We start from the raw sequence: 24,196 nt of genomic DNA on the forward strand, positions 1-24,196 counted from the left end.
CTCAGCCTCCCAAAGTGCTGGGATTACAGGCACGAAGGAATGTAATTTTAAAAGGGAGGGTTTTATGCTCAATTTTGCATAAAGGAGACAAAAAACTTCAGACAAGGGAGTTCAGAGTTTCGGGTTCCGCCACTGTTTCTGCTGCTTACAGGTTCATGAGGCAGTGCCTTCTCTTTTGTTTAATTTCCTCAATTTTAAAATAAGGATTACATTTAATGATCTGTAAGACCTTTTATCCTTTGTAGCATCTTTTGTTATGTATTTTCTCGCATTTCCAAGAGAAAATTGTGTCTGTCCAATAGAGTGAAACCAAATGTGAAGTCTTTTCCGATAGCAAATTCTTCAACTATTGGAAGTTCATTGCTTTTGCTTAGAGCTGTAAAATGAACCAACCCTGAGTTTATGTACAGTGTCTAAATAACTTCTTAGGAAAGAGATGACACAGCCAGAAAATCAAATGAATCTTTCTACCTATATTGTTGTCACAAACTTTAAGATTTTTTAGGTAAGGGAGGATCACTGCAATTTGAATTGCTTTTCCTTCAAAGCTGAAATTTTTTTCCAATGGAAAAAGTTGGGGGCAAGAATGAAGAACTTGTGTCTAATTTTAGCTTAATATCTTGAACATTTTTATATAAGCATTTAAAAATATGTATTTAAACATTTTACTATACTTTTAAATGTAACTTTGTATCTGCTTTTGATTCTTATCAAATTATATGTAAGCTATTATTAAACTAACGTAAAAACATGTATTTTTTCACTTTTTAAGTAAGCTTGTATTGAAATAGTTTACAGTTATGGTATAGTTAAACTTATTCTTCATGTGTTGGTTGTTTCACATTTTTTGTTTCTTAGACAACAAACGTATACTATTTTTAAAAGTAGAGTTTGCTTTCTTCCTCCCTGTATGTAATTCTTGTGTGAGCACCGAAGAAAAATTATTCAGGTTAGGCCATGGCCAATCTTATGACCTCTTTTATACTTTATCCAGGAACAGTTTGAAGACACATGTGATTTTACAGCTGTGCCTGACTGAATATGTCTTTATCTTCTTATAACCCAGATAACACTTGGTTTTGTTGTTTAGATTTTTTTTGGTAGCTTAATATGTATGAAGTCGTATCTTAAGAATATTACAATTTATATTTCTCCAATTAGTAGTGAGACAGTCTTTTTTCTCAAGTGCTGATTTAATCTCTGTGGTTTAAACTGCCTGTTTTTATTCTTTGACAGGTTTATGAGTTAGTCATTGTTTGCTCCATAATAATAGATGATCGGGAAATGTTGAATTGGTTTGGTGTATGTTATAAACATTAAGTTTTATTTATCATAATTCTTGCAGATGTTGCCTGAATTTATAATATTTTAATGTTAGATTTTTTTATTGCTTGAAAGTTTATTTTACATAATTGGATTTGTCAAATTGTCGTTTATGCTTTCTTTGAATTGACCATAAATTCATCTCTTTTCCATAGTGAGATAAGGTTACTATTCTGTTTTCTCCAAAGTTTTTTGAATGCTTAGTTTTTTAATATATTTATAATTAGTTATAGCATATGATGATGTGGATATTTTTTCCATATTGGTATTCAGTTTTTCTGACAATGTTTTCTAAATACTGATTTTTCTCTATTTATTTCATATTTTAAATACTTTATAGGCTTGATCTTTTTATTGGCATTTCTAATCTGTTAGGGTTTTTTTTGTATTTTTTATTGTAAAATATACGTAAGATAAAATTAACTGTTTTAACCATTTTTAAGTACAGTAGTACCCCCCTTATCTGTAGTTTTGCTTTTGGCGGTTTTAGTTACCTGCTATCAACCTTGGTCTGAAAATATTAAATGGAAAATTTCGCAAACAAACAATTCATCAGTTTAAAATTGTGCACCGATCTGAGTAGTGTGATGAAGTCTCTCTCCATTTTGCTCTTTCCTGCCTGGGTCATGAATTATCCCTTTATCCAACACATTCATGTCGTAGACGCTTCCCGCCTGTTACTTAGGAGCCATCTTAGTTATCAGATCACTTGTTGAGGTGTCTGCAGTACTTGTGTGTTTGAGTAACTTTTTTTTTTTGAGACACAGTTTCACTCTTGCCCAGGCTGGCGTGCAATGGCGTGATCTCAGCTCACCGTAATCTCCGCCTCCCAGGTCCTGGTTCAAGCAGTTCTCTTGCCTCAGCCTCCTGAGTATCTGGGATTACAGGTATGTGCCACCATGCCCAACTAATTTTTGTATTTTTAGTAGAGACGGGGTTTCACCATGTTGGCCAGGCTGGTCTCGAACTCCTGACCTCGTGAGCCATCCGCCTCGGCCTCCCAAAGTGCTGGGATTACAAGCATGAGCCACCGCGCCCAGCCCGAGTAACTCTTATTTTACTTAATAATGGCCCTGAAGAGCAAGAGTAGTGTTGCTGGCAATACAGATATGCCAAAGAGAAGTGCATTAAGTGAAAACGTTAAAGTTCTCTACTAAATAAGGAAAGAAAAAAAATCCTATGCTGAGATTGTTAAGATCTACGGTAGGGCTGGGTGCGATGGTTCACATTTGTAATCCCAGCACTTTGGGAGGCTGAGGTGGGCGGATCATGAGGTCGAGATCGAGACTATCCTGGTCAACATGGTGAAACCCCATCTCTACTAAAAATACAAAAATTAGCTGGGTGTGGTGGTGCACGCCTGTAGTCCCAGCTACTCAGGAGGCTGAGGCAGGGGAATTGCTTGAACCCAGCAGTTGGAGGTTACGGTGAGCCGAGATTGCACCACTGCACTCCAGCCTGGTGACAGGGAGAGACTCCATCTCAAAAAGAAAGAAAAACAAATCTACGGTAAGAACTAATCTTCTGTCCGTGAACTTTTGAAGAAGCAGAAGAAATTCATGCTAGTTTTGCTGTCACACCTCAAACTCCAGGTTTTGGCCACACAGCGCATGAAAACTGCTGAGTTAAAATTTATCATAGATATGTATGTATAGGAAAAAAGATAGTGTATATGGGTACCATCTGTGGGTTCAGGTGTCAACTGGGGGTCTTGCAGTATATCCCCCCCTTGGAAAGGGAGACTACTGTTTACAATTCAGTGAAATTAAGTACATTTACAGTGATTTGCAGTCATCATCACTATCGTCTGGTCTCTTTATTTAAGGTATTTTTACTTCAGCCTGCAACATTATTGCTGTTACTCTTGGACAAATTGTTTAAATCTCTGAATCCCAGTTTCCTTGTTTGTAGCATGAGGATGGTAATACCACCTGCGTCTTAGTTGTGGAAACAAAATTTGATGAGATAGTGACTATAAAAATTACTTGGAGCTGGATGCAGTGGCACATGCCTGTAGTCCCAGCTACTCGGGAGGCTGAGGTGGGAGGATTGCTTGAGCCCAGGAGTTTGAGACCAGCTTGGGCAACATAGTAAGACCCCTATCTCTTAAAAACAAAACAAAACAAAAACAAAAACAAAAACTTTGTGTATTATATATGCTCAGTAAATGACAGTTCTCTTATCTTTTCTACTATTATTGGTTTTAAAGAGTGGTATAGATAGGTTTTCCTTAAATGGCCTCTGTTATTCTCCTTTCTCCCAAAATACTCATTATTAATTTTGTCTAATTTTCAATAAGAAACTTGTAGGTATTGGAGTAAACCTTTGTTCACTTCTTTTTTTTTTTTTGAGACAGTCATGCTGTCTCCCAGGCTCTATATATTTATATATATATATGTATATATATAGAGAGAGGATGGCTTGCTTCCCTCTCTACCTAACTGCATGTTGAAAAATAAGAATTTATTGATCTCAAACATCTGTCAGATGAGTCATACACGGGGTTGTTTTTGTTTTTTATATACGTGTATGCACACATTATTTCAAATTGAAAGCAGTGTCTCAATGGATTTGAAACTATTAAAAGCTATTGTCTAAAACATGAAAAATTTGTAACTGTAAAAATAAATGCACATATTAATATTTAAAGTGCGTAATTAAGAAAACCTATTGGTGTTTTGTTTTTCTTGTATACCAATAATTAAGCCACTACTGTTGACACTATTTAGCTTTCTATTTTAACACTGAAGGAGTGAAAGTACTTATATTTGTGAATTTACTACTAAATCTTGGCAAAAAAAAAAATTGTCTAAAATGTGTGGGTGAAACTGTTAATCATGTGTGTTTCTACCTTCCCCCCTAAAGTTGGACACCAACTATATACTGTAGGTTCCTTAAGGTGATTTCACTATTATTAAATCAATAAGATAAAAATGAAATAGTTGTATCTATGCAACATTGTGTACGGAGAGGAGATAATGAATAGTATTAAATGTTCTCATCTTCCTTTACCTTTTGTTCCCTAATACCTATTCTACCTTTTAAAATTTCAGACTTCACTGCTGTTTGAATTCATAGTTCAAATTTGCACATTATTGTTATTGGAAAATCATATCTAATGAAGGTTTTAGGCCGGATGCGGTGGCTCACACCTGTGATCCCAGCACTTTGAGAGGCCGAGGCTAGTGGATCATTTGAGACCAGGAGTTTGGGACCATCCTGGCCAACATGGCAAAACCCCATCGCTACAAATATTAGCCAGGTGTGTGGTGCACACCTGTAATCCCAGCTACTTGGGAGGCTGAGGTGTGAGAATTGCTTAAACTGGGGAGGCAGAGGTTGCCGTGAGCCGAGATTACACCATTGTGCTCCAGCCTGGGCGACAGAGCAAGTGCTGTCTCCAAAAAAAAAAGAAAAAAAAAAGTTTTAGTTATTCCCCCCCCCAAAAACAAAATAAAAATAAAAAATTATATATATAAGGCACTTTGGGAAGTGTAGTAAATAAACTTAAAATAAAATGTAGTCAGTGATTAAATCTATGGACTACCTTTTTTCTATGTGGAACTGTGTCATAGATATCCAGTTAACTCCTGAATATCTCTGTACATACTTAGCTGCATGCAAGTTCTCTTTCTAGGACCTATAAATCAGACTGTTTTTGCCCTACTTACACACTTCTTTTGAAGTTGTAATTAAGACTGATATATGCCTTGTTTTCATGGAAAACAATTTGGCCTTTATTCTGTGCCTTTTTTTTTTTTTTTTTTTTTTGAGATGGAGTCTTACTCTGTCGCCTGTCGCCCAGCCTGGAGTGCAGCGGTGCAATCTTGGCTCACTGCGACCTCCACCTCCTGAGTTCAAGCAGTTTTCCTCCGTCAGCCTCCTGAGTAGCAGGGATTACAGGTGTGTGCCACCATGCCAGATTAATTTTTTGTATTTTTAAGAGAGACAGAGTTTCACCATGTTGGCCAGGCTGGTTTCAAACTCCTGACCTCAAGTGATCCACTCGCTTCGGCCTTCTAAAGTGCTGGGATTACAAGCGTGAGCCACCGCGCCCGGCCTATTCTGTGCTTTTAAACAAACAAAACACACACACACACACACCCCTACATATATTTAATTTCTTTTCCTAAGCCTAAGAGCTTTAATAACACATTGAAGCAACCTAATTTCTTGCTTGTGGCCATTTACATTTGCAGGGTATGTAGTATGTTGAACTTGAGACAAAACAGAAACTATGAGGTAGGAATCTAATTCGAATTTTGAAATAAAATATTTGTTATTAATTATTTCCCTTCTAACTTCTAAAGAGTAAAAATAAAATTTATGGCCACCATATTACAGAAAGATTCTGCTTTTATTTTTAAGCATGCAAAATCACAATAGTATTCAAAATTGTGTGGCTCTTGAATCAAACCAAAGTTTCTATTTTTTCACTGTCAGCATTCACAGGTAGAGAAGTATAAGGTCTTAGGAAATACTATTTCTATTCTCAATTTTAAATTTTCTCAGAATTCTGTCCATGAAGACAAATGAATACTGACAAGCTCTATTTCCAAAAAAGGTGATAAAACAAGTGTATTTAGAAACCAGTAGTAAGAATCGAAATTAGAAAATTGTGAAAAGACATTACTTTCCAAATGTTCTAAAGGTACTTAAAAGATTAACTCAGGGCTTGTCTTGTAATTTCATCAGCTGTTTGGCTAAGTTTTAATTATATTTATTTTAATTACATTAAAAATTCACTTTTCTGTGTCACAACTGTTGTATTACTTGATATTTTAAAAGATCAATCTCATTGAATGTAAAATAATGTCAGGTTACATTAACGGTAAAAAAACAAAAACAAAACAAAACAAAAAAAAACACCGTTGGCCGGGTGGAGTGGCTCATGTCTGTAATCCCAGCACTTTGGGAGGCCGAGGTGGGCGGATCATGAGGTCAGGAGATCGAGACCATCTTGGCTAACATGGTGAAACCCCGTCTCTACTAAAAATACAAAAAATTAGCTGGGCGTGGTGGCGGACGCCTGTAGTCCCAGCTACTCGGGAGGCAGAGGCAGGAGAATGGCGTGAACCCGGGAGGCGGAGCTTGCAGTAAGCCAAGATCATGCCACTGCCCTCCAGCCTGGGCGACAGAGCGAGACTCCGTCTCAAAAAACAAAAACAACAACAACAAAAAGTTAAGTTCTAGAACTAATACAAGAAAATGAATACTAAGATTTTTACAATAATTCTGTACTTCCTTTATTACCAAGTTTTGCAATATTGTGTCTTAGTTATACTGTACTTTCATCTCTTGCTAGTAAGTATGACTTTTGATTGTCTAGAATGTACCACTCGTGGAAAATGGTATGAAGTCTTAATAAAAGTTTTAGAACATTGATAGGTGCTGGCACTGTGATGAATACTTGCATTCTAATATTTAGTATGTTCTGATATTTCAGATCATTCAGTGTACAAATTATTGCAAGGCAGGAGAATACTGTATTGATGGAAAGTAGTATTTAGATGAATGTTTTGGTAGAATTACATAATTTGTGGTCATTAGTGCGTTTTATACACAATGTACCAGAATGTATGTTTGCAAACTTCCCACACATCGTGTGTTGACAGTAGAATCCCAGATTTTGTAATATATCATATTCTTTACTTGTAGGCAGCTTTTTGTTTTAAAATGATCAAAATTATTCATAGTCATTGACCAGTTATTTTGAGATAGCAAGCCTGGTTTTTAAACTTTTCCTTCCTTCCTTCCTTCCTTCCTTCCTTCCTTCCTTCCTTCCTTCCTTCCTTCCTTTCTCTCTCTTTCTTTCTTTCTTTCTTTCTTTCTTTGTCTTTCTGTCTTTCTGACTTTCTTTCTTTCTGTCTTTCTTTCTTTCTGTCTGTCTTTCTGTCTTTCTTTCTTTCTTTTCTTGAGACAGAGTCTCACTCTGTCGCCAGGCTGGAGTGCAGTGGCGTGATCTCAGCTCACTGAAACCAACGCCTCCCAGGTTCACGTGATTCTGTTGCCTCAGTCTCCCAAGAATGGGGCTACAGGCTTGCACCACCACGCCCAGCTAATTTTTGTATTTTTAGTAGAGACAGGGTTTCACCATGTTGGCCAGGATGATCTTGATCTCCTGACCTTGTGATCCACCTGCCTCAGCCTCCCAAGGTGCTGGGATTACAGGCATGAGCCACCATGCCTGGCCAGTTCTTTTCTTCTAAATACAGAAATTATTTGTGTCCTTTTTATTCTCCTAGATTGAAAAGCTGAGAAGACAAAGGGAATTTTAAAGATGGAAACAACAAAGCGTGCTTATTTTCAAAGAATAGGAGATGTAGAAAGGAATGTCTTTAAATTTTTCCCTTAAAGAAAGTTTTCTTGCAGCTTACAGAATTTATGTCAAGAAATAATAGATTCTTCTTTTTCTATTATAAAATCAATTTAATATTACCATATTTCTAAAAAGCAAAATTCAATATTTGAACATTTATTGATAATTTATTTCCCCACCATTTATGTTTTTGTTTTTTCTTTTAAAATTATTCTTTCCCCACCATTTATGTTTCTATGTTTTTTCTTTTAAAATGATTCTTCATTATTCAACTTGATAGAGTATTGTTTCTTTTTAAAACCAATGACCCCTTTTAACCTGTAAATAGTATTATGTTCTCCTTTAGTGTAATTCAGATTTCTAAAATGAGTTAATTTTTGTTTAGAAACAAAATTAAACCACATTATTGAGTGTGTATACACACACACACACACACACACACATATATATATATTTTTAACAATTATTCTTACCTTCCTCCTATCAGAGATGAAATTTATAACTCTTCCCCCATGGTAGAGCAGATATCCCTTTTATCTCCCTTGCTGAAAATATATTAGAGATTGTAGTTTTATAGCCATGGCCTTCAATTAGGGAAAACATGTAATGTTGTAAGTTTTGTATGGATGAGAACTGGTCACACACAAAAAAACAAATTAGCCGGGCTTATGCCTGTAATCCCAGCAGTTTGGGAGACTGAGGCAGGCAGATCACCTGAGGTCAGGAGTTCAAGACCAGGCTGGCCAACATGGCAAAAACCCATCTCTACTAAAAATACAAAAATTAGCTGGGCCTGGTGGCGCGCCTGTAGTCCCAGCTACTTGGGAGGCTGAGTCAGGAAAATTGCTTGAACCCGGGAGACGGAGGTTGCAGTGAGCCAAGATTGCGCCACTGCACTCCAGCCTTGGTGACACAGCGAAACTCTATCTAAAAAAAAAAAAAAAGAAAAAAGAAATTCAACAAATGAGGTATTGAAGGTATTCCATTTCCCTAATGATTTGGTCCTATTTTGTAGTTTCTAATGGGATGAAATAATATATGTACATAATGTACATTTAGACAGTATAAAATGTAAAGGATTGTCCCTTAAAGAAAAGATATTTCAATTTGAAACTAAGACTCAAACTAGTAAAACAAAAAATGTTTGATCTTTCATAGTTGTGAATCAGTTTTAAGTCACATTGATTGTGCTGTTCTAAGCTGAGCAAAATAAGTGCAGGGAAGATAGCTCCTATGAGCTTTACTTATTGCACTCTGTAATTCTGTATTGCTAGTTATCTGCGTCATGTAGTAGGAGAACTTAGCTTTTGAGGCTCTGTGTATGAGCTACACGTGAGTACATTGAGTATCAAGTGCTTCTGACCTTTAAACTTTTTTCTTTTGATATTCTAAATTGGGGTAGGGAATAAAGCTGTGTTAGAGTTGGACAACTTTGCATCTAATTGTAACCTTTTGTGTGTTTTCTCTCCTTTTCACATTCTGGAGTGTGGCTTAAAGTTGTGTTGAATTGCAGCACGATGGAGTAATAGAAGTAGAGTGGTAGTATACTGGCATAACAAGTTTTTTGTTTTCTTGTTACTTGTCTATTTTCAGGACTTCTGTAATAAGATTATATACTTTAGCTTTGTATGTGAGTTAGGTACAGTGGTTGGTAGAAAAACTAAAAACAGCTGTGACTTTAATTAAATGTACAAGCAATCACATCTTTTGAGAGAAGTGCTGGTTTCACTTTTGTTAGACAGAAATGGAGTATTTCATTTTTATAATGTATGCAGCTTTCTAATTTTTATCTCTTTGTCTCCTGTCAGTAGGACATGGTAAGGTGGACTTAGAATCCTATTTTTCCTTTTTTGTTTGAAAATCAGGACAGAAAAAGCAGGGTCTGAGAATGTAAAGATTTTGCTTAAATAATTGACTGGGCAGTACAGTTAGTAGAAGCTCATTATTTCAGAATTAAATTAGGTCCTATCTTTGAATGATTATTTTCTTTAGTTCTAAAAGTCAAGGTTTCACTATACTTATTTTTATTATTGAGATGCAGAAGAATTGAGTTTTCCTTTAAATTGATGACATATAGACAGATAGTTGGTTGTGAATGCATTTAGTTGATATTCTGGTTTGTCCTATTTAAAGTGATTCTGTGTGTCTGTGTTAACAGTTATGTAAATGCTCCACATTAAAGCAGGTTAGATGTTATCATAACTTGCTGACTTGCTAGGCCAGTCTCTATCATTTTTAATGTAACTCTAATCCTTAAAAAATTATTTTATTATCTGCACATGGCTTTCATTGTAAGATGTTTAATGCATTAGGCACCATAGTAACCAGCAGAAGTGGTTCCACGTGTTGACTTTTGCAAGGTATTATAAAAGTCATTGTGTACACCTCTCTTGATTTGGTGTAGCATGTCATTTTTGAAGAGCCACGTGCAGGTTTGAGATTTTGTGATTGGAACTCATGTAGAAAGCTTGGGGTAGCAAAATATTAAAAAATTATTATCTGATGGCCTCAATGGTAATACTTTAAGAGTATATAAAGCTTTGAATCCTCCTTTTTAAAAACAGATTGTGAAAACTGCTGGGAGAGACTTGTAATCCAGTCACATAAGCATAATAAAGAAATATTGGTCCTCATGGAAGAAGAACAAGATTTACCAGAGCAACCAGTAAGTATTTCCTTTAACAGTTTAAAGTTGATTATGGAAGAGCTAATCTTAAGGTATTTTAATTATTATTCAGTTATAGATTCCAAATTAGAAATAAAAATAAGGAAAAGATTCCTTAATTGTTTCCTTTCAAGAAAACAATGTTGTATTTTTCCAACTTAATTCTAAGGAGTCTAAGGAAAATTTAGCATTACAAAATGAATATTGTATTTAGAAATGTCATTTAAAAAAATAAGTGGCTAGTGTTACAGTTTTTAGAAAATAGGACATCTCTTTACTGATCTGACAGTATATCACCATTTCGACCAGAAAATTTAGTTTTGTTTTTACCTAAATTTCCCTAAGAGAGTTAATTTTTTAAAAAGTAGTAGTAGTGAGGAAGGTATAATTTGACCACTAGCTAATTCTTGAAAACAGATAAAACCATAGAGACTATATTGAATTCTTAATTTCTTTTAAATATTTAACATAATAAAATAATTGTAAATGTCCCCAGATGATATGGGTTTATCTTCTTTTTGGTTTTTGGCCCTTAATGTTTAAAAAAACAAAAGCAATAGTGTCATTCTTTTAAGATAACTTTTATGCTAGAGGGTCTTTTCCTTTTGTCTTCAGTTTCTTTTTCTGAAGTTTGGTAAATACTGATTCAATTTGCTATCCTGAGTGGGCCTCTTGCATTTCATATTAAGAGAGGATACAGCATGGTACATGTTTACTTTATGAAAATCTAACCTAGAAAAATTTGAATTTTGAAAGCAAATAATAGGATATGTTTTTCATGTTCTAGTTGTATTCTTTAGGTGTACTAGCTCCCATTTAAATGATAAAGTCCTTTAATATATTTTTAATATTTTTCTTTATATTGAGAAATGCATATTGATGATTGCTTTGTCATTATTATTTTAGGCCCCTCAGTTGAGGTAAGTATAAAACTAGGAAGGCATTAGCAACATTTGAGATGTGATCCCCTATCCCTGGTGGGACTTTAACTGTCAGGGAAATGGTAGGGTTAAAAATTATCTTGAGCAGTGTGTTTAGGATTTATACTTTTGGAACAGATAGCTGAACTGTAGATACTAAATGTACCAGGGGAAATTATGCCATTGAGTTTTGAATGTGGTAAGACAAAGGTCTAGTCATATTTTCAAAAGACTTATGTAAGTGTTGACATACTGTTGAAATACGGATATTGTTAGTTACTCCTTACCTATTTAAGGTAATGAGAATTGTGAGGCTGACCTGCTGACAATCATCTATCTCTTCTGCCCTGCTTCATTTCCTTGTCATTCTGTTGAACTTCTGTAACATGATGTGCAAAACCTGATTATTACTTCAGAGAAAGGTAAGAAATTGAAGCACTTTAAAACCAAAATTTCTGCTGACTATAAATGGTTGTCAAAGGGCATTATTTCCTTATTGATTTGTGCCCAGATCTTAATATAAAAAGGTGATTGAGTGACGACATAGAGAGGTCAGTGCCATTGAAAGAAAAGTTGAGTGTTTACTCATAGTTCTCCTTGAAACAAGAGGCATAGCATGCCACACGGGGGAAGTACCACTGTTGGTCAGGAGGCAGAAAAGAGTGAGAGGAATGCACGGGCCACAGACTTATCGAGGTTTCCACAGGAAAAGCAAGGTAGGCAGGGTAAACAGCTTAGGGTTGACTAGTTTGAATAATTTTGTCAGGCTTTGTGGCCTATGGGCTGTCCCTGGTTATCTGGTGGTACTTTGTCCTGGGTTGATTTATGATTTAGGGCAGGAGAAATAGGGGCTTAGTGTGTGAGAGTTAGATAAAGGAGGTGGTTCAGAGTATGGGCACCAGATCTCAGGGGAAGTAGAATACAACTTTGGCCTTGAGTTTGGCTCTGTGATTAATGGACGTCAAACAGACAAATACAGAATCTAAAAACACGACACTTATTAATGTTTAAAATAGAACAGGAAGAGTAATGACACACTTTGAGGTAAAAAAACAACTTTTCACAGGCTGTAGTGGAGATCTAAAATATGAGTGGAGAGAATGGTCCCATCCCAAGTTGATGATAAATAAAGCCAGTATTTTTAACCCTGGTGATGTTACTGATGGTCATTATTATTGAAGTTATTTTAATCCCATTGTCTCTTCTTGACTTTTCCTTATTGAATTATCCCTTCTCTTATTTCTCCACTAATTGCTTGCTCTACCTCAAGATTTTGTTCAGATTGGCTGGGCACAGTGACTCATGCCTGTAATCCCAGCACTTTGGGTGGTGGAGGTGGGTGGATCACTTGAGGCCAGGAATTTGAGACCAGCCTGGCCAACATGGGGAGACCCCATCTCTACTAAAAATACAAAAATTAGCCAGGTGTGGTGGCGCATGCCTGTAATCCCAGCTACTTGGGAAGCTGAGGCAGGAGAATCGCTTGAACCCAGGAGGTGGAGGTTACAGTGAGCCGAAATTGTGCCAGTGCTCTCCAGCCTGGACAACAGAAGTGAGTGAGGCTCTGTCTCCAAAAAAAAAAACACACACACAAAAAAAGATTTTGTTTAGATAACTCACAATGCAGTAAATTTTGACTTCAGATTCTTTCATTTTCCCTTTATTGCTTATCAATCCTCAACTGAGTTGTAAATAACTGTGTTATATTACTATAAATCACCTTCCAAAAATGCAAGAATCTCATCCACAGATGAAGGGATCCTTTTGACTGATTATTGTACAGCCTCTACTTGGAGAATACAGTATAAAGAACAGCAGTGGATTGAGAATAAGAAATACTTCATGCTACAGTTTACACACTGAGAGTCCCTGAAGAAGTAACATTATCACCCTTTGGTACCTTAATTAAAAATCTTATTCTTTCCAGCTTTCTGTCATATACTTTACCTATTTATAGCCTAAATCTTTAAGCTATCAATAAAAATGTTGAGGGTTCTTAGAAAAAAAATATAATAGCTCCAGGTGATTGTCATATCCTTTCTAGGTGTCTACAGAGGTTTGTTCAATAATCTGTTTTAGAACACTGTCATCAATCAGCATTGAATTAGCACTAGTTTATAGTTTCTGGCACCTAATTCCTCTCTGCCATCACCTTTAAATTAAAACAAACCAAGTAGTGAAACATTTCTTTTCGTTTTGTTTTGTTTGAGACAGGGTTTCACCCTGTCGCCCAGACTGGAGTGCAGTGGTGCCATCTTGACTCACTGCAGCCTCTGCCTCCCAGGCTGAAGCAATCCTCCCATCTCAGCCTCCCAAGTAGCGGGGACTACCAGCACACCCAACTAATTTTTTTGTATTTTTAGTAGACACGGGGTTTTGCCCTGTTGCCCAGGCTGGTCTTGAACTCCTAGACTCAAACCCTGTTTCAAGCACCTCTCTAATTCTCTGTGATTTTTCAGAGATGATAAACACTGGTTTAGCAATCATGTTTGTTAAGTTACAGGTCTATGGGATAAAGCTTCTATGAGTCTGGAGGGTTCGAACTTATTTAAAATAATTGAGGTGCTTGCTTATAAATATGCAAATAAACTCTTTTTGAAAAATTTAGGTATGCTATCGTTTACAGTTTGTAGATTACTCTTCTTGATAGAGAAGACAAAAAGATTTTTTTGCCTCCATCACAAGTCACACCTGACATGCAGTGGTAGAACAGGAAGTTGTCTCTGCTATAAATATTTACCTCTCTAATAATTTGGAATGCTTGCCTCCCTCTCTAGGTCCTGCTTTCCTTATGTTAAGTTCTTGAAGTCAAATTAGTAATTAGCTAGCTATTAGTAAGCACGGTCAATGAAAATAGCATTAAATTGTTTTTTGTGTGAAATTTCATCTAGGTTGTGATCAAATCCTTTACCCCTCTAGGATATGGAATATGACTTTTTAGTAAACAGAACAATGTCCTTCTCTTTGCTGGACAGTGTTGGATAAATCTTGACATAAACATCCTTTTTATAGTCTCCATGAAGACTTACCCGACCATTGTATTTATTATTGCCAAGATTACAACTTACCTGGCACTAGTATACTTTTGCCTCTTGTTTAAACCTTCAGAGTCATTACTTGTAAGTCATCACAAGTAATTTCAGAATGACATTTGAGAAGCTTAATACAATTTTCTTAACTAGAGAGTCCTATTTCTTAAGCCTGTCTTGAAATTTCTGGGATTCAACTTTGTTCTTGCTGTCTATGGTAATAACACTAAAATTTAACAATTACATAGCACTTTGTTTTTCATAAGCAGCTCACTCTTTTCCTCTTTGAATTTCATCTTTACATACTATGTTAACAGTACACATTCTTAAGTTTTATTCAGCCAGCATCCTTGTACTGTTAATCCTGCTGTTTCCCGCTGTTGGAACATGAGCCCTGTAAAGTAGGTAGTTGTATCTTTTTTTTACAGATGAAGAAACAGATACAGAGAAGACATGCAGTGAATTAACTGTCAGAACTTAGCCTGGAGCCTGTATATTCTGAGTTTGTATACTGGGTTTTTTGTTTCCTTGCTGTGTTATATTTAAAGTGTGATTATACATTGTAGCAGAAGCAAAAATAGAACCCTGATTTATGAATTTGCCAGTGCTTCTTTCTGTGTTATCATTAGCCATTATATGCCCATAGGATTACGTCATTTTTTAAGATACCAGCTTTATTGACATGTAATTTACATATCCTACAATTCACCCTTTTAGCGTATACAGTGCAGTAGTTTTTAGTCTATTCTAAAATAGTTTTGTAACCATTACGAGAATAAATTTTAGGGCATCTTCCTTTTTTCTTTTTTTTTTTCTTTTTTTTTTTGAGACAGGGTCTTATTTTGTCACCCAGACTGGAGTACAGTGGCACAGTCATGGCTCACTGCATCCTTGAACTCCTGGGCTCAAACAATCCTCCCGTCTCAGCCTCCTGAGTACCTAGGATTATAGGTGTGAGCCACCACACCCAACTGTTTTTTAAATTTTTTGTCGAGATGGGGTCTTGCTTTGTTGCCCAGCTGATCTCAGACTCCTGACCTTAAGTGATCCTCCGACCTTGGCTTTCCCAAAGTGCTGGGATTATAGAGGTGAGCCACCATGCCCAGGCAGAACATTTTCTTCACTCCAAAAAGAAACTCCATACCCATTAGCAGTCACCCCCCAATTTATCTTCCACAGCTGTAGGCAACCATTAATTTACTTTGTGTCTATAGATTTACTAATTTGTAGATATTTCATATAAATTGAATTCTACAAGTCAGGCATGGCGGCTCACACCTGTAATCCCAGCACTTTGGGAGGCTGAAGCAGGTGGATCCGTTGAACTCAGGAATTTGAGACCAGCCTAGACAACATGGTGAAACCCCATCTGTCCAAAAACAATACAGAAAAATTAGCCAGGTGTGGTGGTGCATGCCTGTAGTCCCAGCTACTCAGGAGGTTGAGGTGGAAGGATCGCTTGAATCGGGGAGGTTGAGGCTGCAGTGAGCCGAAATCAAGCTAGTGCACTCCAGCCTGGGCGACAGAGTGAGACCCTGTCTCCAAAACAAAACAAACAAAAATTGGAGTTATACAAACCATGGTCCTTTGTGACTGGTTTCTTTTACTTAACGTAATGTTTTTAAAGTTTATCCATGTTACAGCGTGTATCAGTACTTAATTCCCTTTTATTGCCCCGTATTTCATTATATAGATATACTACTACATTTTAATGTGTGAATCAGTTGATAGACAGACACTGGGGTTGTTTCTACTTTTTTGCTGTTATGAACATTCATATAAAAGTTTTGTGGGGACATGTATATAGTGAGGAGTGGAATTGCCGAGTCATATGATAACTCTGTTTGACCTTTTGAGGAACTGCAAGGTTGTTTTTCAAAGCAGCTGCACTATTTTACATTTCCACCAGCAGTGCAGTGAGAGTTCCAGTTTCTGCACGTCCTTGCCAACACTTGTTACTGTTCAGCTTTTTTGTTATAGCCGTCTGGGTGGAAGTAGCATCTCAGTGTAGTTTTGATTTGCATTTCTCTTATGACTAATAATGTTGAGCACCTTTTCATATGCTTATTGGTCATTTGTACATCTTTGAAGAAATGTCTATTCAGATCTTTTGCCTATTTCTAAATTGAGTTATCTTCTTTATGTATTCTGGTCCCTTATATATTCTAGTCCCTTATGAGACGTATGATCTGCAAAATTTTTCTTCCATTCTGTGGGTTATCGTTTTCTTGATACTGTTCTTTGAAGTGTAAAAGGTTTTTTTGTTTAAGACAGGGTCTCACTCTGTCGCCCTGGGCAAGAGTGCAGTGGCACAATCATGGCTCACTGTAGCCTTGACCTCCCAGGCCCAAGTGATCCTTCCACCTCAGCCTCCTGGGTAGCTGAGACTACAGGTGCATGCTGCCAAACCTAGCTAATTTTTTGTACTTTTTGTGGAGATGGGGTTTTTACTATGTTGCCCAAGCTGGTCTCAAACTCCTGGGCTCAAGTGATCTGTCTACCTCTGCCTCCCAAAGTGTGTGAGCCACCATGCCCAGCTGAAGCATAAAAGTTTTTCATTCTAATGAAATCATTTTTATTTTTTCTTTTATCATATCTAAGAAATTGTTTAATCCAGGTGGTGAAGATTTTTATATGTGTATATGTGTGTGTGTGTGTGTGTGTGTGTGTGTGTGTGTGTGTTTTGAGATGGAGTCTCACTCTGTCACCCAGGCTGGAGTGCAGTGTTGTGATCTCGGCTCACTGCAACCTCCACCTCCCAGGTTCAAGCAGTTCCCTACCTCAGCCTCCCGAGTAGCTGAGATCACAGGCGCCCGCCATCACACCTGGCTAATTTTTGTATTTTTAGTAGAGACGGGGTTTCACTGTCTTGGCCAGGCTGGTGTTGAACTCCTGACCTCATGATCCACCTGCCTCAGCCCCCCAAAGTGTTGGGATTACAGGTGTGAGCCACTGCCTCCAGCCTATATTTTTACAAGTGATGAGAGCATCCATATTCTCCTAAGAATTTTATTGCTTTAGCTTTTACTTTTAGTGCTTTGATCCATTTTGAGTTTATTTTTGCACATGGCTTGAGGTACGAGTTCAACTTTTTTTGTTGAATCGTTGTGGCACTTTTGTTGAAAATAATTTGACTGTAAATGTGATACCCTTGTTGAAAATCAGTTGACCCAATAAATGTAGAGGTCTATTTCAGGACTCTCAATTCTGTTCTAGTGATCCATATATCCATCCTTATGCCAGTACCACACCGTCTTGATTACTCTAGCTTTATAGTAAGTTTTGAAATTGAAAAATGGGGCTGGGCACAGTGGCTCACGCCTGTAATCCCAGCAATTTGGGAGGCCGATGTGGGCGGATCACCTGAGGTCTGAGACCTGCCTGGCCAACATGGTAAAACCCCATCTCCATTAAACGTACAAAAAAATTAGCCAGACATGGTGGCACGCACCTGTGGTCTCAGCTACTTGGGAGGCCAAGGCGTGAGAAATGCTTGAACCCAGGAGGCGGAGGTTGCAGTGAGCCAAGATCATGCCACTGCACTCCAGCCTGGGTGACAGAGTGAGACTCTTGTCTTGAAAAATAAAAATAAAAAAGAAATGGAAAAATGTGAGTCCTTTAACTTTGTTCTCTTTTTTTTTTTTTTTTCCCAAGATTGTTTTAGCTATTCTGGGTCACTTTCATTTCCATATGAAATTTAGGATCAGTCTGTGAATTTCTTGAATGCAGCCAGCTGGGATTTTGATTGGATTGACTGTAGACCAATTTGGGGAGTATTACCATCTTTACAAGATGAATTCTTCTGTCCCTGGATGTGGGATGATTGGCATTTAACTCTTAAATTTCTTTTAACATGTACTTTTTCTTCTATTAGGTTTATTTCTAAGTGTTTTTTTTGTTTTTGTTTTTGTTTTTAAGACGAAGTCTCGCCATGTCACCCAGGCTGGAGTGCAGTGGCACAATCTCAGCTCACTGCAACCTCCACCTTCCAAGTTCAGGCGATTCTCCTGCCTCAGCCTCCTGAGTAGCTGGGATTGCAGGTGTGCAGCACCACACCCAGCTAATTTTTGTATTTTTAGTAGAGACAGGGTTTCACCATGTTGGCCAGCCTGGTCTTGGACTCCCGACCTCAGGTGATCCACCTGCCTCGACCTCCCAAAGTGCTGGGATTACAAGCGTGAGCCACTGGACCTGGCCATATTCCTATGTATTTTATTCCTTTTGATGCTACTGTGAATGGATTTTGTTTTTCATTTTTGAATTGTTCATTGCAAGTTATATAGAAATATAATTAATTTTTGTATGTTTGTCTTGTATTTTGCTGCCTTGCTGAACTTGTTTATCAGTTCTAGTGGTTTCTTAATGGACTCGTTAGGATTTCTGTATACAAAATCATGTCATATAAAAAGAGATTCAGATTTTTTCACTTTTAACCGTACCAGAGCCTTTTCAGCTTTATTGCTTTCTTACTCACTGGCAGCTTGTATTACTGTCCTTCTACTACTGTCCTGATATGGCCCTAATTCCTTGGATACCAGTTGCTTGTATAATCTATACTGGTTTTGTTAATGAAAATTGTTCCCTATAGGACTGGTTGCTACTTGAATCGTTGCTTACTTTGCTGTGTAGTTTTCAGTATTCATTATTGCAAGTACTATATTACTCTGTAAACTCTCCAGAAAATTGTTGCTCAATCTTTGCTATTTCTCTTAAGAACTAGGAATCATTTTCTGTCAGTTTCTGGCTTGTATTGTTTGAACCAACACTTCTGTAATTGAGTAAAATCTGTCTGTCTTTAGTAAATTTACCTGCCTCTACTGCCTGGTTAGTACATGCTTCATATCCCTGCCTTAGAGGGGGACATAATTGCTCAAATCAAGACAAACAATGGGCCATATGAGGTAAAAACAAAAAACATTGTAACACCTTTTCCTTCCCCAGACTTTTCTGCTTGGTAGATATGACTTTAGATACATTTTCTCCCTTTCTATTTATGAATATGTACTCTGCACTGGGTTGGCACTGAAAAAAATTAAAAGTGAAGGAGCGTAAAGAAGCATAGTTCTTCCTTGAAAGTAAATACGTTTTTGGCCAGGCGCAATGGCTCATGCCTGTAATCCCAGCACTTTGGGAGACCAAGGTGGGCGGATCACTTGAGGCCAGGAGTTCAAAACCATCCTGGCCAACATGGCGAAACCCTGTCTCTACTAAAAATAGACAAGTTAGCAAAATTAGCTGGGCATGGTGGTGTGCACCTGTTGTCCCTGCTACTCGAGAGGCTGAGGCACAAGAACTGCTTGAACCCAGGAGGCAGAGGTTGCAGTGAGCCAAGATTATGCCACGGCACTCCAGCATGGGTGACAGAATGAGACCTTGTCTCAAAAAAAAAAAATAATAATAATAATAAGTAAATTTAAAAATGTTGCTCCAGGATCTTTTTTATTTTTTTATTTTTTCTTTTGGAGGTGATAAGCTAAATTTGTTGCTCTATACCTCTAATAAATGAAGACTATGATAAATTAGACTCCTCAGTGCTCTAATTTTCTTTGTTTAAATTACTGTTTGAAGGGTATAGACTGTTTCAGTTACTCAGCCAACCAGCTCATAATTACATTTCTTTGATAGCAAAGAGTCTTTGGATGAGCTAAGCATAAATTCATCTCCACTATTGAAAGAGTACATTATTATCTGACCATATGTAACTACTATCATCTTTAGGTAGGAAGGGCAGAATATTTTACAAAAAGAGGCTATATTTTGTCATTTGTGAAATTATGGCAGGCAGATAAACTAGATAGTTGAATTTTTCTTGTCTTTAGCCTTATAGTTTCCAGGCAAAACACTATTTTCCTATGTTATCTAGGTCAGATCATATTTCCCTCCCCTCTTTCAGTGAGATTGTCATATACATTGGTAATACAGTTAGATTTTTTTTTTTTTGAGATGGAGTCTCGCTCTGTCACGCAGGCTGGAGTGCAGTGGCGCGATCTCGACTCACTGTAAGCTCTGTCTCCGGGTTCACGCCATTCTCCTGCCTCAGCCTCCCGTGTAGCTGGGACTATAGGCGACCGCCACCGCGCCCGGCTAATTTTTTGTATTTTTAGTAGAGACGGGGTTTCACCGTGTTAGCCAGGATGGTCTCGATCTCCTGACCTCGTGATCCGCCCGTCTCAGCCTCCCAAAGTGCTGGGATTACAGGCGTGAGCCACCACGCCCGACCTACAGTTAAATTTTTTTGTCACAGTCTGCATACTATCCTGGAATCCCTCAACCTCCTGGTTGTTTTATGGTGTCTTTTATCATATAGAAGTTTAAGATTTTTGTGTAATCATATCTATTTTCTCTTTTATGGCTTTTGAATTTAATGTCATGCTTAATCAGGATTTACCCACCTCAAGGTTTTGTTTTTTGTTTTTGCTTCAAATGCTTTAATGTAATTTTTATTTTAAATTTAGAAACTTTTTTTAAATTGCCTTTGTTTCTTTATTTTCTCCTTTTTGATACCTATGAAAATTAAGAGAACATTGAATGGAACACATTTTCACATGCCATAAGCAAGGAACCAAGAATGTTTGGTTTTATTTATTTCATGGTTGTGTATTCTGATGAGCAGTATATGGCCATGAGAAATTTTATGGGGCTTGCATTTATGATTTGTCTTGTCTGAATTATTCAATGTAATATTAAATATCTGTTATTCCACCTGATACATTTGCTTCAAATTATCTAGAGTTTCTGCCTTCTTCTATTAGCTTGAAATATTTTTAAATATTCGTGGTTTGAATGGCTAAGCATATTAGACATGTTTCTACTACAGCCAATTCTAATCAGAGAGCTCTAAAATCAGATTCTCTGTAATATGAAAACAGAAAAATCCATTAGTGTTAACCATTGATCTTTCATTTGTGGATTCTTACACTGTTTCAATGGAAGTGACTTCTACCCAGAAGGAAATAGAAAATGTGAAAAATAAAAAAAAAATACAGGGTTAACAGTATTTTCTAAATTACTGGTAACTTGATAAGAATTCATATTTTTGACACTAAACTAACAAGTATAAAGCCATTTTTGTTAAATAAATGAGTAGATGATACTTAGATTGCCATCTTTACTGTTTGTTTAAATGTAATTTGCCTGTTACAGTATAAAACCAAATAGTTTGTATCAAAGCTTGGATACTTTATCCTAGTAAACATTCTGTCTACCTTGAGTAAAAATTCTGGTAAGCAGTTTTTTTTTTAAATCAGAAGAACACTTCTTTCATTAAAAAGAAGAGCTCCATTTAAAAAACAAACTTCATTTCTAGCTCTAAAATATAACAAGGGTTAATTAAATCTAAACTAAACAAAATTAAACAGTTACCCTGTAATAGTTAATAGCCTGTTCTTTGAGTAGCTAAATGATTTAAAAAACAGATCAGTACATTGATACCTTTGTATATTTATTTTTGCAGGTGAAAAAAGCCAAGATGCAGGAATCAGGAGAGCAAACTATAAGGTATGTAAAGTTCACTTTTTTTTTTAATGAACTTCTCATAGGTTTTGTTTTTTTTTTTTCTTTTCCTTCATATGCTGATTAGTGTATGGGCATGCTTTGCCCTCTTTTTGGGTCTTACCATCAACTGTTACATTTTGAAACTATTCGATTTAAGATTAAAATTTCTTTTCCAAATAGTTTTTTCCTGAAACATGTGCACTGATTTTTTTCTTATGCATTCATTATTTATTCCACAATATGTACCAAACTCATGTTGTATATTAGGCACTGTACTACATAGAGGAGACTCAGTGGTAAAGATGAAAAGCACCATATTCTTCAGTCAAACGTACAGTATACAGAATAGGAAACATAAGCAAAATAAATAAAGTCCAAGTGATTTGGTATTAATTACCAGATGGTTATGAAATGACTTAGTCATTAACCCCACTCCTCTTATAGAAAAGAGGCAGCTTGTTTGCACCTCACAGTTTGGCTTCCTCATACCATGGTTTTCAATTTTCCACAGTTCTTACCTTCTTTCGTTTGTGCACCAACCATATGAGCCAGTAACTGCATCACCTCTACCACATTAATTTCAAGAATCCTACACTTTTACCTCCACACACTATCATCCCAGCTCTTTTATTCTAGAACTGCCATGCTAGCCATGTCTTAAACCATCAAGTAAATGATCTGTCATATTTTCACCCTCACCCCTTAAAAAAGAACTTTAGTTTCTTCCTTATAAGAAACTTGACCAGGCTCAGTGGCTCACGCCTGTAATCCCAGCAGTTTGGGAGGCCGATGAGGCCAGGAGATCGAGACCAGCCTGGCCAACACGGCGGAACCTTGTCTCTACTAAAAATACAAAACTTAGCTGGGCGTGGTGGCTTAAGCCTATAATCCCAGCTACTTGGGAGACTGAGGCAGAATAACTTGAACCCACAAGGCAGAGGTTACAGTGAGCTACAAATGTGCCACTGCACTCCAGCCTGTGCGACAGAGAAAGACTCTGTCTCAAAAAAAAAAAAAAAGAAACTTAACTGTCCAGGTGTGGTGGCTCCACTTTTGGAGGTCCAGGTGGGCAGATCGCTTGAGTTCAGTAGTTTGAGACCAGCCTGGGCAACTTAGCAAGACCCCATCTCTATAAAAAACACAAAAAAATTTCCAGGAATTGTGGTGCACACCTTTAGTCCCAGCTACTCGGAGCTGAGGCAGGAGGATTGCTTGAGCCCAGGGGCCAAAAGTTGTGGTGAGCCAAGATTGCGCCACTGAACTCCATCCTGGGTCGGTGGCAGAGCAAGACACTGTCTCATTTAAAAAAAAAGAAAAGACAGAAAAAGAAACTTAACTATAGGATCTATTATAATTAGTTCCTTACAAACATTCTTAACTTCCTCACTTTTTTCTGTCATACTTGGCTAGCAAAACCACAACCCTGATTAAACCCAACTATCCACCTATTCTATACTTATTCCCAATCACTCGTACATTGTGAGAGAAAAACACAAAATTGTGCTAACTATTCTTAATTTATATTCATGATTAGATCTAAAACAGACACTTAAACCTAACCCTTCCTGGTATGTCTGATTTCCCAACCTCTAAAATCATCTTAATTCCTTTATTCCCTCCTTCCTTGCCCCCTGCCTTCTCCCCTTTCCCTTCTTTTCCTGCTATTTTCATTCACTCAGCTGTGGATCTTGCTCCCTAGTTCAAAGAGATTAGGAACATCTCCCTTCTCTGTCACCAGATCTGCCTACTTAATCTGCTTCTCTTGGATATTGTTTCTCTTTCCTCTGAAATTCCTTTGCTCTTATCTAAGGCTAACGTCTCCAGTTGTTTGAAAGAACCCATCACCTTCATCTTTTCCTGCAATTATCTCTTCTTTTACCTTCAGCAGTTTTTTACTATGATAAAATACACACAATATACGATTTACCATTTTAACTGTACAGTTTAGTGGCACTAAGTACAATCACTTTGTCTTGCAACCATCACTACCATTCATCTCTAGAACTTTATTCATCTTTCCAAACTGAAATTCCATGTTCACTAAACAATATTATTCATTCCCACATCTCCAGCCCCTGGCAACCACCATTCTACTTTCTGTCTGTATGATTGTGACTACTGAGTACCTCACAGAATGGAATCATACAGTATTTGTCTTTTTGTGATTCATCATGATGTCTTTAAGGTTTATCCATTTGTAGCATGTTTCAGAATTTTCTCTTTTTAAGGCTCAATAATATTCCATTTTATGTGTGTTCCGCATTTTGTTTATCCATTATCTGTTGTTTGTGTCGTTAATAATTCTGTTGAATGAGAAGGAGGTATTTGTCATGCCACTTTATGGAATGTTGTTGGGTTTTTTTGGTCATTTTATCTTAGAACAATTGTTTTTTCATGGTGTATTCATTGTTAAGCAAAATTTATGTTTATATGACTTTGAAAATAA

The 24,196-nt window shown here is 37.0% G+C and overlaps 2 protein-coding genes across 14 annotated transcripts in view; one reads left to right on the forward strand and one right to left on the reverse strand.

Moving 5' to 3' along the window:
- XKR8 (XK related 8) overlaps nucleotides 1-24,196 on the reverse strand; it is a 149,499-nt gene that overhangs the window by 37,480 nt on the left and 87,823 nt on the right. The window contains exon 6 of one of the 4 annotated variants that reach the window (XR_013405211.1): nucleotides 17,889-19,381. The exons of 2 other annotated variants lie outside the window; for them this stretch is intronic. The gene's annotated coding sequence lies outside the window, so the exon portion shown is untranslated. Of the gene's footprint in view, nucleotides 1-17,888; nucleotides 19,382-21,825; nucleotides 22,506-24,196 lie in introns of those variants that run through there. One more of the 4 variants, XR_013405206.1, reaches the window with a different exon arrangement.
- Nucleotides 1-24,196, forward strand: part of EYA3 (EYA transcriptional coactivator and phosphatase 3) — a 119,079-nt gene that overhangs the window by 18,291 nt on the left and 76,592 nt on the right. For 8 of the 10 annotated variants that reach the window (XM_077995169.1, XM_015132441.3, XM_077995196.1 and 5 more), the window contains 2 exon segments: nucleotides 10,207-10,307; nucleotides 21,710-21,753. In XM_077995169.1, coding sequence (XP_077851295.1) covers nucleotides 10,275-10,307; nucleotides 21,710-21,753 — 77 coding nt within the window. In that variant the 5' untranslated portion in view covers nucleotides 10,207-10,274. 10 annotated transcript variants of the gene reach the window in all.

The sequence above is a fragment of the Macaca mulatta genome, chromosome 1 (genome assembly GCF_049350105.2).
Source record: "Macaca mulatta isolate MMU2019108-1 chromosome 1, T2T-MMU8v2.0, whole genome shotgun sequence".
Classification (NCBI taxonomy): Eukaryota; Metazoa; Chordata; class Mammalia; order Primates; family Cercopithecidae; genus Macaca; species Macaca mulatta.